This window comes from Hippocampus bargibanti, linkage group LG19, assembly GCF_051943395.1.
Source record: "Hippocampus bargibanti isolate YZ-2025 linkage group LG19, ASM5194339v1, whole genome shotgun sequence".
Taxonomy (NCBI): domain Eukaryota; kingdom Metazoa; phylum Chordata; class Actinopteri; order Syngnathiformes; family Syngnathidae; genus Hippocampus; species Hippocampus bargibanti.
In genome coordinates this window covers 5,704,304-5,717,667 of record NC_142752.1, presented here as the reverse complement: position 1 = coordinate 5,717,667, position 13,364 = coordinate 5,704,304, and the positions used below count along the sequence as shown (strand labels likewise).

The following is a 13,364-nucleotide window of genomic DNA, read 5'->3' as shown; positions in this document are numbered from 1 at the left end:
GCTAGCCAATGAAAACCAAGGTTAGCATCATGTTGACACTTAAAAGCATTTCTTTCGGTGGCCCCCGTGTCTTATCAAACGGACGCATATGGCGCAAACACATACGCTCGGCGACGAGAGTCTGTTTCCTGATGGCGTCCGCAGGTGACAGATGGCGACCCCGTAGCACGGCTCCCTTTTTAATCAAGAGCGATATGCTAATTATCCACTGCGCGACGACAGAGCGGCGAGTCAGTCAGTCCATCTTTGGCAATGTTGTCTTTTTTTCTTTTTAATGGTGATTTTGCTGGTGCCCATGGGCCACCGTTTCGGTGGTTATGATGCGTTTGGGGCGCCATGAAGTATTTACGGTCGAGGCTGGGATGTAAATTGAAAAAAAAAATACAGCAGATGGACAGATGGCGCGGTTGACTTGCAGAAGTAGGAGCGGGGTTATGGAACTTGTTGTCATTTGGATTTTTGTCTTCAGCTTTTTTTTAATCATTACGTCGCTGGAAAAAGAATCCGATATTTTTTAGGAGCTTATGTGAAAAAGCCAATTTCGGTTTTATTAAAAATATTTATGAGGAGGCTTTCTTTCCGATCAGGGTTTTATTAGCAAGATTAGCCAATGGCGATCACTTGGATTGACGAGGGACATTTTTTTGCTGCTCACTGATGATTATTAGAGTCATTCTCATCTCTTTATGAACATCTTTTAAGAATTAACAATGTCCTTTATTTTGGTCATTTGCATTACTTTCCACCACTCTTCATTTTTTATTTATGGCATTTAACTCATTCACTGCCAGACCATGTGCAAAAATGTGTCCGCTGCAGTGCCAGGGTTTTTGTCATTCTCACTTGAATTGCAGGGCCGACAGAATATTGAATTTTAGGACTACGTAACCGTTCAATGCAGCGTAAGAAACCTTAGACTCTCTTCTTTCATCAGAAAAAAAAGTTAATTCCTAAATTTTATGGGTCAGGACTTTTATGATCTTTAAATGAGGTTAGCTGTCTAAAATACAATGCAATACATACATATTGTTTTATATAGCGCTTGAACAACAGCTGAAGCTGGAATAAAGCACTAACATGGAAAAAAAGGGAAATGCTGCCCCTTTTTGAAAAAAAAAAACATTACCAGAGGTCATGGCCAGTGCTTTATCAGCACCCAAGAATGAAAAAAACAAAACCCCGAATAAATTCGTGAATGGCAGTGAATGACTTATTTTTTTTATACAGTCATTTCTTCAGGAAAGAAAAAAAACTTACAATACATTCATTCTGATTTCGGTTTACAACATTTCAAGGAGACCAATTTATTTGATTAATTATACTTTTAAAAACCACTATAAAGTCCAACCGACTTTCATGGGTATTTCAAACAAGGCACATGACTCATTCAATTATCACATCGTTATTTTTCATCTCTCTTTCTCTCCCTGTCTGTCTATCATTTTAACCCCGTTCAACCATGTAGCAGCGCAGGGAAACAAAATCCATTATTGTCGCAATTAAGTGCCACGCTATCGTTCGCTGCTCCTTTCCCTTTATTCTAATTCTCACTCTTCCCCCCACCCGCTCATCAAACCGTCCATGTTCCGCTCTCCTCTACATTGTAAAAACGAACAAAATGGCTGTAAAATGACACTTTCTTCCTTGTCGAGTGGCAGATGTTATCCACCGGCAGAGCCAAGAGGTCACGAATTAATTCAGGTCGAAGCTCTTTAATGCACACAGCTGATTTGGGCCAAAAGGGAGGCGAGAGTCAATTTTACAAGAGGTTCATCTTTACATTTAAATCACCGTTTTAAATAATGTTTCTGCATTCGCTGTGATTGACACTTTCGGGAAAAGTGCGCAGTGCATGATTTGTTGAGCCCTGCACCAAGTGCGGCTCATCATGAAAGCAAAATAAGGGAAGCAACGTTTTTGAAAAAGCTCTGAGGGTGATACAGTGCTCCCCCAAACTACACACGCAGTGAAACGAGGTAATCATGGCAGTGAGTACAAAGATGTGAGGGGGGGGGGGGGAGGCGAAAACAAAGAAGGCGCATAGACAAAGGACAATGAAGGACGAAAACACAAAAACAAGAGGGAAGAAAAAGAAGAAGTCCTTGAAGGTGAGAGGCGTCCAAGTCCATTATAGCAAGTTGCAGCATGTCGAAGTGAAGCGATGGAGGAATGAAAAACATCAATAGATGAACTGCAGGAGGGAGGGGATACAGAATCTACTTTATATGTAAGGCAAGTAAACATGCAAGTTTGTCAACAGTGAAGCTATACTGTCAGCTCGAGCATGGAGAACTTTCAAGGCAAAGCTACTTTGTATCTTAAAGCAATGATTGTACCCACAGAAAGTTGTTTGGAATACCCGAAAGTTGCGACAGCGCTAACTTTGCTCCAAACATTAGCATATCACTTTTTATTCTCAACTTAAATGGATCATTTCACTCCAGAATTAACACTATAAATTAATTTTATATTATTAACTCATTCACCGTCATTCACAAATTTATTCAGGAATCAAAAATATAATGGAGAGCGCCATTCCCGAATTTTTTTTTTTTTTCATTCTTGGGTGCTGATAAAGCGCTAGCCATTGCCTCTGGGAATGTTTTTTTTTTCAAAAGGGGGCAGCATTTCCCTTTTTCCAATGTTAGCGCTGTTGCAAAAGCGCTACATAAAGCAATGTATTTATTGCATTGTATTATGGACAGCCGCCCTCATTTCAAGCTCATTTAACTCCAGACCACTATAATTTACGGATTAACTATTTTTCTGATGAAACAAGAGACTCACTGCATTAAATGTTTATGTAGTCCTAAAACTCAATATTCTGTGGGTCCTGCAATTTGAGTTAAAATGACTAAAACCCTGGCACTGCAGTGAACACATTTTTGCACATTATCTGGCAGTGAATGAGTTAATTAATATACAAGCCACATCCAATGTGGCGGACTGGGCCAACATGTCGCTCCAATTGGGTTCAACAATTTTCGGATATAGAATTAAAAGATTTAAATTCATTTTATATGCTCCCATGAAATATTGGATTCGATGGAAAAAAAAAAATGGCCGTGCGTCCTAAAACGGATGGACCGATAATTTGTATTGGACTCTGTCTGAAAAAGCTCAACTGTGTCAACAGGTGATGTCCAAATTGAGTAAGCTGTCAGAAGAAATCACCTCTCAACTTCAAAAAACATAAATATCAAACGGTTCACTGAAGATAGAGAGCATACAATGGGGGAGGCGGGACAAAGATTAAAAACACACAATTAAAAGACATACTGGACGGTCCACTAGTTAAACCGAAATCTACACGCACACACTTTCTTTCCACTTCTCCAACCTGGGGGGGAGAAAATAGTTCCCTGGTTCTGTAGTTATCAGGCCACCACCAAACAGGTTGCACGCAATAGCAGACAAACACAACTGCAGGTGCAAGTCGATAAGCTGCACTTTAGCTGCAAGGGTGTGTCCATTTCTTATTCTCTGGCACAACAAAAGGCCAATTGCGGCAAAGGCAACCCGCAGAAGCGAGGGGTGAACAGAAATGAAAGAGTCACAGGCGCTGATTTAACGGAGCGGTGGGGAAAGGAGGAGCGGGGGGTGGATAAGCCACTGGCTAATGGATTCTAAAGGAAAAGGAGGATAAACGGATAAAGTAAAATTGGTGGAAAATTACAGACTTTTTTTCACATCATGCTGAGTGAAAATGTGATTTTTTTTTTGTTTTGTTTTAAACCACGGGTGTGCAAGACAAGACCCGGGGGCCAAATCTGGTCCACCACATCATTTTATTCGGCCCAAGCCAATGAGGCATGTCAAGTGCCATGTGCTAAACTCCAAACCCAAATTTGAAATTGTCCAATGTAAAACACGAAAAGTCATTATTTTTAACTTCAAATTTAAAAACTAGTTATTTATTAACTGCCATTCACAAATTTATTCAGAAATTAAAAATCTAACGCGGAGCTTCATTCTCGAATTTGTTTGGGTTTTGTTTTTTCTTGCGGAGGGGTGCCGATAAAGCGCTGGCCAGACCGTTGGCAATATTTTTTTTCCCTGCCACGGGGGGTAGCATTTGACTTTTCAGAATCAGAATCAGAATCAGAATACCTTTATTCGATTTTTGTCCATGTTAGTGCTTTTTTACAGCTTTTGCTGTTGTTAAAGCCCGATATAAATCAATATGTATGTATTACATTGGATTTTCAACAGTCGCCCTCATTTCAAGCTCATATCACTCCAGACCCATATAACTTAGGAATTAACTCTTTTTTTTTTCCTCATGAAAGAAAAGAGTCTACGGTTTCAAATGCTGTATTGAATGTTTATGTAGTCCTAAAAGTTTTAGGACTACTTGAATTACAGAATATTGAATTTTAGGCTCAATATTCTGTAATTCAAGTGACAATGACTAAAACCCATGCACCGGTGTGGACACATGTTTGCACATCACCTGGCAGTGAATGAGTTAATCAGATGTAGTTTGACACCCTTGTACTACACTAAAAAAGTAAAGACTGGTAGACAGACGTTGTTTGGTCAATTAAAGTCTTCGTGTTTTCTCCAAATTCCAACATTGATCAGGCATGAGTTGTTGTTTGCGATTCAAACATTCAATGACATGAAAGACGTTGAATATATTTAGTACCCTCTTGCGTATCGCCGAGTTTTGTGGATTCGAACGTCAACAGCATTCTGCCCGTTCAATTGCTCCCTGAAAGAACCGATCATAAAAGCGGACACATCCTACTTGACATTGGATCGTGAATGTCGGATAAAATGCGGCGTTATTGATTGAATGCAGATGACGTCAGCGAATCTCCCTGAATGTTCGCTCCTCACGTGTCCTTGGGTTGACTATTCAAACAGGTTGTGCAAGTCAAATTCGCATTTCCTTCTCTGCGCTGGCAAAAAAACACAAAGGTGAAACTCGCTAGCGGCGTAGCGTCATAGCAACAGTGCTTTTTAGCCAATTTATTTGACCTCCGCGGCTTTGCTGCTTTCATTGACTGTATGATGCCTTTTCCTGTATACTTGGCTTTGAAAAAAAGCCACATAATTACGGTGTGGCGGGGGCGGGGAGGGGGGTGATTCAGCCAATGCGATGGGGTTCGCTATGACGTCTCTGACGAGAAGGCAATCACTTCTTGGGTTGATTAATCAAAATGCAAGCGCGCGGCAAACATTTAGCCCGGCGGCAATTAGCACGATTGGCGGTGGTCACAATGAACCTTTGTGTGAAGCCATGTTTGTTTCCCTTCCTTCAAGCGCTAATCATCTAAAAATTTAATTACCGCGGCAGAATTACGGGTCTATTGTGTAATCATCACAGCGGCGCACGCATGTTCTTCCGCGCTGTCCTAAACACTGACAGACATTCACAAAACTCACCAGGACATTTTGAGCCATTAAATAATGGGAATAGTCAAAAGTAGTTAACAGGTGTGTTATGTTCAAAACAAACAACTAAACCAAAGTATGCTTGAAAGCCTCAAATGTTGCTAAAAAAAATGGGTGGGTAACGTGACACATGACCTTTGACTAGAAAGGTCATTGGAGTGGATTGGATTAGCCTTTATGAGACTCATTTCACAGAAGCAAAGTGATGAAAGTAATAGGAAAGGAAAGGGTGAAGTAGTAAAACAAAATACAGGAGCTGCTGTAAAGGCAGCCACACTTGCAGGGCCATCTTGAAGTCAAAAGACTTCAACAAATTCACTGCCAGACGAGAAAAAAATATGTCCGCCCGAGTGCCAGGGTTTTTGTCATTGTCACTCGAATTCCAGGACCCACAGAATATTGATTTTTAGGACTACATCAATATTCAATACAGTGTTAGAAACCTTAGACCCTCTTCTTTCATCAGAAAAAAAGAGTTAATTCCTACATTAGATGGCTCTGGAGTTATATGAGCTTGAAATGAGGGTGGCTGTCCAAAATACAATGCAATACATACATACATACATACATACATACATACATACATACATACATACATACATACATACATACATACATACATACATACATACATACATACATACATACATATTGGTTTATATAGCACTTTAACAACAGCTGAAACCCGAACAAAGCGCTATCATGTGAAAATAAATAGCAATTCTGCCCCCTTGTGCAAAAGAAGAAAAGTTGCCAGAGGCCATGGCCAGAACTTTATCAGCACCCAAACAAGAAGAAAACAAAAGCTGAATAAATTCTGGAATGGCGCTCTACGTCATATTTTAATTTTCCGAATAAATTTGTGAATGGCAGTGAATGAGTTAAAATGCACAGCTATTATTATTATTATTATTATTAAGATTTATTTCTTTCATAACTTTGCTGCTGTGAAATGTAAATTTCTCCATTGCGAGACTAATAAAGGCAAATCCAATCCAATCCAATCCAAGATAGATGGAGGACATTGCTTCGCTGTGGCGACACCTGAGGGGAAAAGCCGAAAGGAAAAGATGATGATGATGATGATGATGATTATTAATATAATTATTATTATGCAGTGCATTGTAATGGGTTTTGTTTGTTTGTTTGTTTTTTTTGGGGGGGGGGGGTGATCATATCCGCCAATGTGAGCCAACTGCAAACCGACCTTCCTGTTCTTTTTGTTGTTGTTGTTGTACTTGTTCCAACCGAACATGCTCTTTGGCTTTCTCTTTGCTTTCAGCCCAGCGTGACATCAAATTTCCTCCTCTCCCCCATCCCATGCTCGTCTTCCCCGAGTTGGAGCGCAGAGCTGGACAGATCCACGTGTCCTGCATTTCCTTCCATGTGAGTGATCTCGGCTATGACCTTCACTCGAGCGCTGAGCTGGACGGGCGAGGAAGAGGCAAGAAATGCAAGCACGGGCTCCTCTCAGGCGGGTGGGGGGTTGGGGGGTCTCTTTCAGGACAATCGCATACATAACCCCTGCCCACCCGGCAGGGAAACACTTGAGTCACGACCACCTTGAGTGAAAGGTTAGGAAAAGAGGGGGGCGTTTTGGGCGGTCGCTTTGATTGGATTAGAGCGTAAAAAGTGAGCTTCAATGCCAATGGTGAATACAAACGAGGTATCAGCACGTCTTTTGGTGATGATTCCCATTTGGAAGTCTGTACCATGAATCTGTCATCCATGCAACGTTTGAGCCAAGACCTTCAAAGACGGTAAACACATTTTTTTTTTTTTTTTTTTTTTAGAAATCCATCCAGATCATATCCGCCGCTTCAGGTCCATGCGCGGCGCCGCATGCTAATGTCAGCGCAATCTCCTCTTTGTTCTTGAAACCCACAGTCGATATTTTTAAACCGTGGAAATCATATGCGAGGAGAGAGGAGATGGTTTCATATTTCTATAAGCTACGCCACGCAGGGCCAAGTGACACATGAATATTCTAAGCAGCTTTGTGCCTCTTTAAATGTATTTTTTGCGCTCAATGTGCTGGCGGTGGGCCCGGGCCGTGGCTGGGGCGCTGGGTGTTATCTCTAATTCTTGCAATCCTAAACTAAACTCCGCCATGGTGATAATTCAGCCTGGCACAAAGTAAGAAATAAAAGGAAGAAAAAGCAGACTTCATTAACTCCAACTACTCCCCTTGCATTAGCTTCTTCGCATTACATGTCCTCGCAACACCCGAAATTTCTCACGTCCTTTTTCCTTTACTAGCCTAAAAAAAACAAACAGACGCTTGTGACGCCTCCCTATCCAAAGTGGACGTTTTCCAGGCTGTATCCATGGCTACAACATCTCGTTTAATACCCTCCGTAGGCACGAGCGAGCAGGATATAAAGGCACAAGTGTGTTTTATTAGGCCGTGTAAAAATCTGCAGCAGTTCCTATAAAAATGCATGTATCTTCAGCTGATGACTATAAAAGCCCGTCGAGCATTCTCTCTCTCTTGCGCGACAAGGTGAGGCCGCCGTTACACGAAGCCTAGACAAAAAGGCCACTGTTTTGTTTCGTGTTCCAACACGCCCCTGCGCTGCGTTTGTGAGGACAAGCGTCTGACAAGAGAACAATACTACGGGCACCGTGAGGGCCGACTGTCTTGGCAGAACACAAACTGGCACCAGAAGGAAACAGACAGACCCAGGGGGGGGAGTTGACCTCCCCGTTTCGGACGCCTTTCTGCGGTGCCCAGCTGGGATATATATATATTTTTTTTGGATGACTCAGCGCTTCCCATTGGAAAAGGACCAATGATGCTCTCGGTACATTTTCCTTTTGTGATGACCACGCCCCCGTAGCTGTCATCTATTTTTGTATATGTTGGGAGGCACTGTATGCAAATGACTAAAAGCATTGCACTATTTTTGTCCTTAACCCTTTCATGCAGCAATAATGACAATCTGAAATTGTCCATCGCTGTCCCCGAAAGGGATATTGTCAATGCTGATGACATGAAAATAGGTGGGATTTTATTTGTACTTCATAAAAACAGATAGTTATGGCATAAATAAAACGTAGGGACGTAATCAGTTATTGCACATCAGAGGGACATTTTTGATACAGTGGACAATTTATCGGGTTATCATGTTACAGGTTTGCATTAAAGTGTAATGTTGTAATAATGGAGAAGGATGAGAGAGCGGGTGGGAATCACAATTAGTTTTTGACCAACGACAGTATATCAACAGCCATATACAATTAATTAAAATATAGGGATCAATAATCTAATTTTTTAAATGTAATTTATGTTCTGTAAGAAATCATCTCCAAAGCTTTTCTATCAATAAAGCTGTATTGTGTTGTATTCTCTTTAGCGTAGCTCCATTTAGTGGCTGCATAATCCATCTGCAGCCATTTGTTTGTAGTTTCTATCCTATGGGCTTTGAACTCATTCACTGCCATTCACGAATATATTCAGGTTTTGTTTTTTTCATGCTTGGGTGGCGATAAAGGCCATGGCCTCTGGCAATGTTTTTCCCTTCCACAAGGTGGTAGTATTTCCCCTTTTTACATGTTAATCCTTTGTTCCAGCTTCAGCTGTTGTTAAAGCGCTATATAAACCAATATGTATGTACAGGTAACATCCAACTTACAACCGTGTTCCGTTCCGACCAAGCGGTCGTAAGTCAAAATGGTCGCAAGTCAACATCCATTCAAAATGTTGAATAGACACTTGGTGCGAAATGACTTGCAAACTACCTGATTCGGACGCCATGGGGGCGTCCAAATAAAGAAAGGGTCTGACGGTCGTAAGTACGGGTGGTCGTAAGTCGCACCGGCCGTAAATCGGATGTTACCCGTATTGCATTGTATTTTGGACAGCCACCCTGATTTCAAGCTCATATAACTCTCGACCCATATAATTTAGAATTAACTCTTTTCTTTCTGATGAACGAAAAGGTTCTAATGCTGTATTGGATGCTTATGTAGTCCTAAAACTCAATATTCTATGTGTCCTGCAATTCGAATGACAATGACAAAAACCCTGGCACTGGAGTGGACACAATTTTGTCTGGCAGTGAATGAGTTAAGTTCAATATGGTATTTCTGTTTCTCCTGTTTGGAAATGAATTGGCATTTATTCCCCCCCCCCCCCAAAAAAAAAAAAAACACTGGCATCCTCAATTCAACTGGTTTTAAAATCCAATATGTTGTTCAGACAAGAGTCACGGCAGTGTAAGCGAGGGAGACGTGCGTGTAATTGGATCTCCTCAGATCCGTATCAGGTCTTGATTACGCATTTTCTAAACTGCTTATTCTGTTCAAGGTCGCTGAGAGCTGGCGTGTCTCTCACACAAATTTCATCTCCTCCTCCGACGTGGGTCTATCCAAAATCCGCTTTGGCCTTTTGGTGACACTTATTCCAAAATAAGATTCAACCTCAATGAGGGATTTTGAGAAGAATGTGAGGAAAGAAGGACAATGTACAATAGAAATCTGGAAGCAAGGGAGTGTTGTTTATATTCATGTTTTCTCATATACTCAACGCATACTCAAATTTATTTAGTTCCTTGTTTATACACTTGGGTGCCAATTAAGGAACTAAAAATAGAAGATCATAGACGGCAACGCAAATTGCCTGTGCATTAAAATTACAGATAACATGTTTGATTTTTTTTCTTTGTACAAATTAGTATAATCCATGTACATTACTGAATTTGTTTATCTTTTAATTAGAAGGTTGAACACACAAGGTGTTACAATGTCATACAGATTTACTTTCCTAACTAGCAACTCTGACATTAATAGCCTTTCAAAGAGGATAAAGAACATATACCTTTGAGAATTGTTAAATTGTCAGTTTACATTGGTTGCTGCGCCATTAGTGTTCAAATATCTGTTCCTAAATCAAAACTATCAAACCGATGTGAGTCGTTCAACCGTTTATAGCATTTCACATTCTGTGTGAGCATTAAGCTAGCTGAAATCACGGCAGAGTGGTGTCACTTTTCATCACAATCTGTAATTCTCTATTTTGTGCTCAGTTTGACAATTGATTTCAACTGGGAGTGGCACGAAAGAGATTGAAGCGGCTGCCTCATATCAAAATCCTGAATTGAAACGAAATTGCTAGTAGTGATTGTGACAATTAATAAATAGATTGTATCGATTTGAAAACAAGTCTCTGAATAATCGTTCCAGGTGCTGAATTTGAATGAAGATGTGCAAAGTCGCTGTCCAGGGTGCTGAAACCAGTGTCTCACAATATGCAGGTTTTAAGGGCTGGCACCTCAAGAGGTTCCATGGTGGAAAATGGGATCAATAAGAATATACAACCCCCATTATAGAGTCCAGGGGACTTTGGGCGGGGCGTGGGGGGCTGTCATCTAGAGATAATTAGAAGTTAGGGGAAACTTTGCCATGAATATGCTCCATTTACGGTAGAATATTAGAGCTGAGCAGACATCCTGACCTCGACTCAGGGGTGGCTCATCAGGCCGCGTTTGCGACCTCGGCTCGTTGTCATAGCGGCGCAGACGTCGCCTGACTTTCAAATACCCCCTCCCCCCACCCCCCAGGGTGAAGGGGGGAATGCAAGGACATGCTGTCAACGCTGGCCGACACAGACTGTCACCCCTGTCACTCTTGCAAAAGCGCTCTGTCCACGCCGACGTGCCCCGCCGCTAAGAAACGGACGCGGCGAAGATGCTGCGAGGCTAAACAACACAACCGCTGCTCGGGGTATTCGTTGTATAACGAGATGCTCCGTGTGATTACTTTTACAACAGCTTCCAATTTAGACAATTAGGTCCAAAGGCATGTCGATGCCAATAACTTTAAGTAGTAGAGTTGCAAGTGGGGGCAGTGGGGGTCAATGAGGATGCCAAGTCAATTGAATGCGTCGATGCGCACCTGGGCTTTTAACACAAACATTTCCTGCAATGGACATGTTGGCAATCCTAATAAGGAAATTAAGGGTCATTTTGTACTGGATAAAATACACCTGAGATGTTTGATTGAATACTTAAAAATTAATTAGACATAAGTTGACTAAACAAAGAAGTCCATTCATCTTCATTAGTTTTCCGGCTGAGCTGTAAGTCTATCCTGGGTGACTTTAGGTGAGAGGCAGGGTTACGCTCACCATGGTGACAGTTGAAAAAAAAAGTTTGTCAGGTTGAAAAAGAAGATGGATGGATCGATATGTCAATAGATTGATCAATAGATAGGAAAACACGCACACACACACACATGGTAGCATTGCACTAGACTAGATTCTAGTGACTAGAAAGTAAAGCAGGAGCAACAGTGTTTTACCAACTCTGGCTGGGATGGGGGGAAAAATGAGTCTCAACAAATTAGCCCCCCCTCAATGTCATTTCAATGTGGCCCACCACCACCACACAAGCGCAATACATTGTTGACAAAATGGAAAGAAGTGCAATCTTACCAAATCTGAGCACATGCGGCATCCCGCGAGAGTGACCGAGAAAGAGCAGCAGAAGCGGAATGAGGCTGAGCTTGGACCTGACAACGACACTGCTTATCATCAGCGGACGGGAGGTAATCTTCATGTTGTTTCCGGGGGGTGGGGGGTAAATGAGGTTGGAGAAAAAACAAAAAACAAAATGCACGGTGGTTTTAAAATCCCGCCGGCGCGCGGGTCCGAACACCCGTTTCTTCGCCTTGCCGTGTCTTTTTTTTTCTGTAGACGGTCAAGCGAAGCTCACGGCATGGTCACTCGCACTCTCCCAAAATCCATTAGCAGTCCCGGCATGGTCCTCGTCTTACTCACTGCACCAATGCGTGGCAATCCTTCAGCTCGAGGGACGACGGGACGTCCATGTCGAAGGGAGAGGGCGGGGGTTGAGGAGGGAGCGCGTTTGCTGTCAGTCGCGCCGGCGGCGGGGGAGAAGGAGCTTGGGCATGGGCTTGTAAAGAGGTGAGGATGTGGGGAGATGACGAGCGGCAAGCAGTGGACGCGGCAGCGATATGCAGCGCCCCCCCACTCCACCTATGAGGCACTGTGGCTCGCATGCACTCCCGTTCTACTGCACTGCTGCACAGCCTGTGACGTGGCGCCAAGGTTAGTCGAGAGAAAGGGAGAAGAGAGTGGGAGAGACAGCGGGAGAGAGAGAGAGAGAGAGAGAGAGAGAGAGAGAGAGAGAGAGAGAGAGAGAGAGAGAGAGAGAGAGAGAGAGAGAGAGAGAGAGAGAAAGAGAGACGAAGACCAGAGCGTCAGACGGATGACGTGTGAGAGCGACGAACAGAAGCAAAAGTCACAATGTGCATTTTGAGCAACCGATATAAATAAGCAAATCTGGAATGTTGCAAATAAAGTTTTAAAATTACAAATATCCACTTTGAACTTCCGGTCTGGGAGTTTATATACTTGTTCGCCCTCCCCCACATTCGCAAAACTTTAATGCCGGAGCTGTCGTGATTCTGTTTTTGTTGTTTTCATCATTTACAGTCATGTTCCTGTTCCCATTTTTGACCAACAGGTGATGTTTGTGGGCTTCTCCTCCAACATCCCACCTGTTGGTCATCATTAACTCATTCACTGCCATTCGCGAATGTATTCAGGAATTGAAAATATGACACCGAGCGCCATTCTCAAATTTGTCCGGGTTTTTTTTTCCATGCTTGGGTGCAAATAAAGCACTGGACAGACCTCTGGAAATATTTTTCCCTTCCACAAGGGGGCAGCATTTCCCTTGTTTTCCATGTTAGCGCTTTGTTCCAGCTTTAGCAGTTGTTAAAGTGCTATATTGGATTGGATTGGATTGGATATGCCTTTATTAGTCTCACAGTGGAGAAATTATATAGATCAATATGTACTGTATTGTATTGGATTTTGCACAGCCGCCCCCATTTCAAGTTCAGATAACTCCAGATCCATATAACTTATGAATTAACTCTTAACTTTTCATTCCTTTCATCACTTTGCTGCTGTGAAATGTAAATTTCTCCACTGTTAG

The 13,364-nt window shown here is 42.2% G+C and overlaps 1 protein-coding gene across 3 annotated transcripts in view; it reads right to left on the bottom strand.

Annotated features, from left to right (window-relative positions):
* The window catches only part of LOC148883735 (glutamate receptor ionotropic, kainate 2), a 73,631-nt gene extending 61,168 nt beyond the window's left edge, over positions 1-12,463 (bottom strand). For all 3 annotated transcript variants that reach the window (XM_089021427.1, XM_089021428.1, XM_089021429.1), the window contains exon 1: positions 11,834-12,463. In XM_089021427.1, coding sequence (XP_088877553.1) covers positions 11,834-11,957 — 124 coding nt within the window. In that variant the 5' untranslated portion in view covers positions 11,958-12,463. The remainder of the gene's footprint in view (positions 1-11,833) is intronic.
* Between the last annotated feature and the right edge of the window lie 901 nt (positions 12,464-13,364).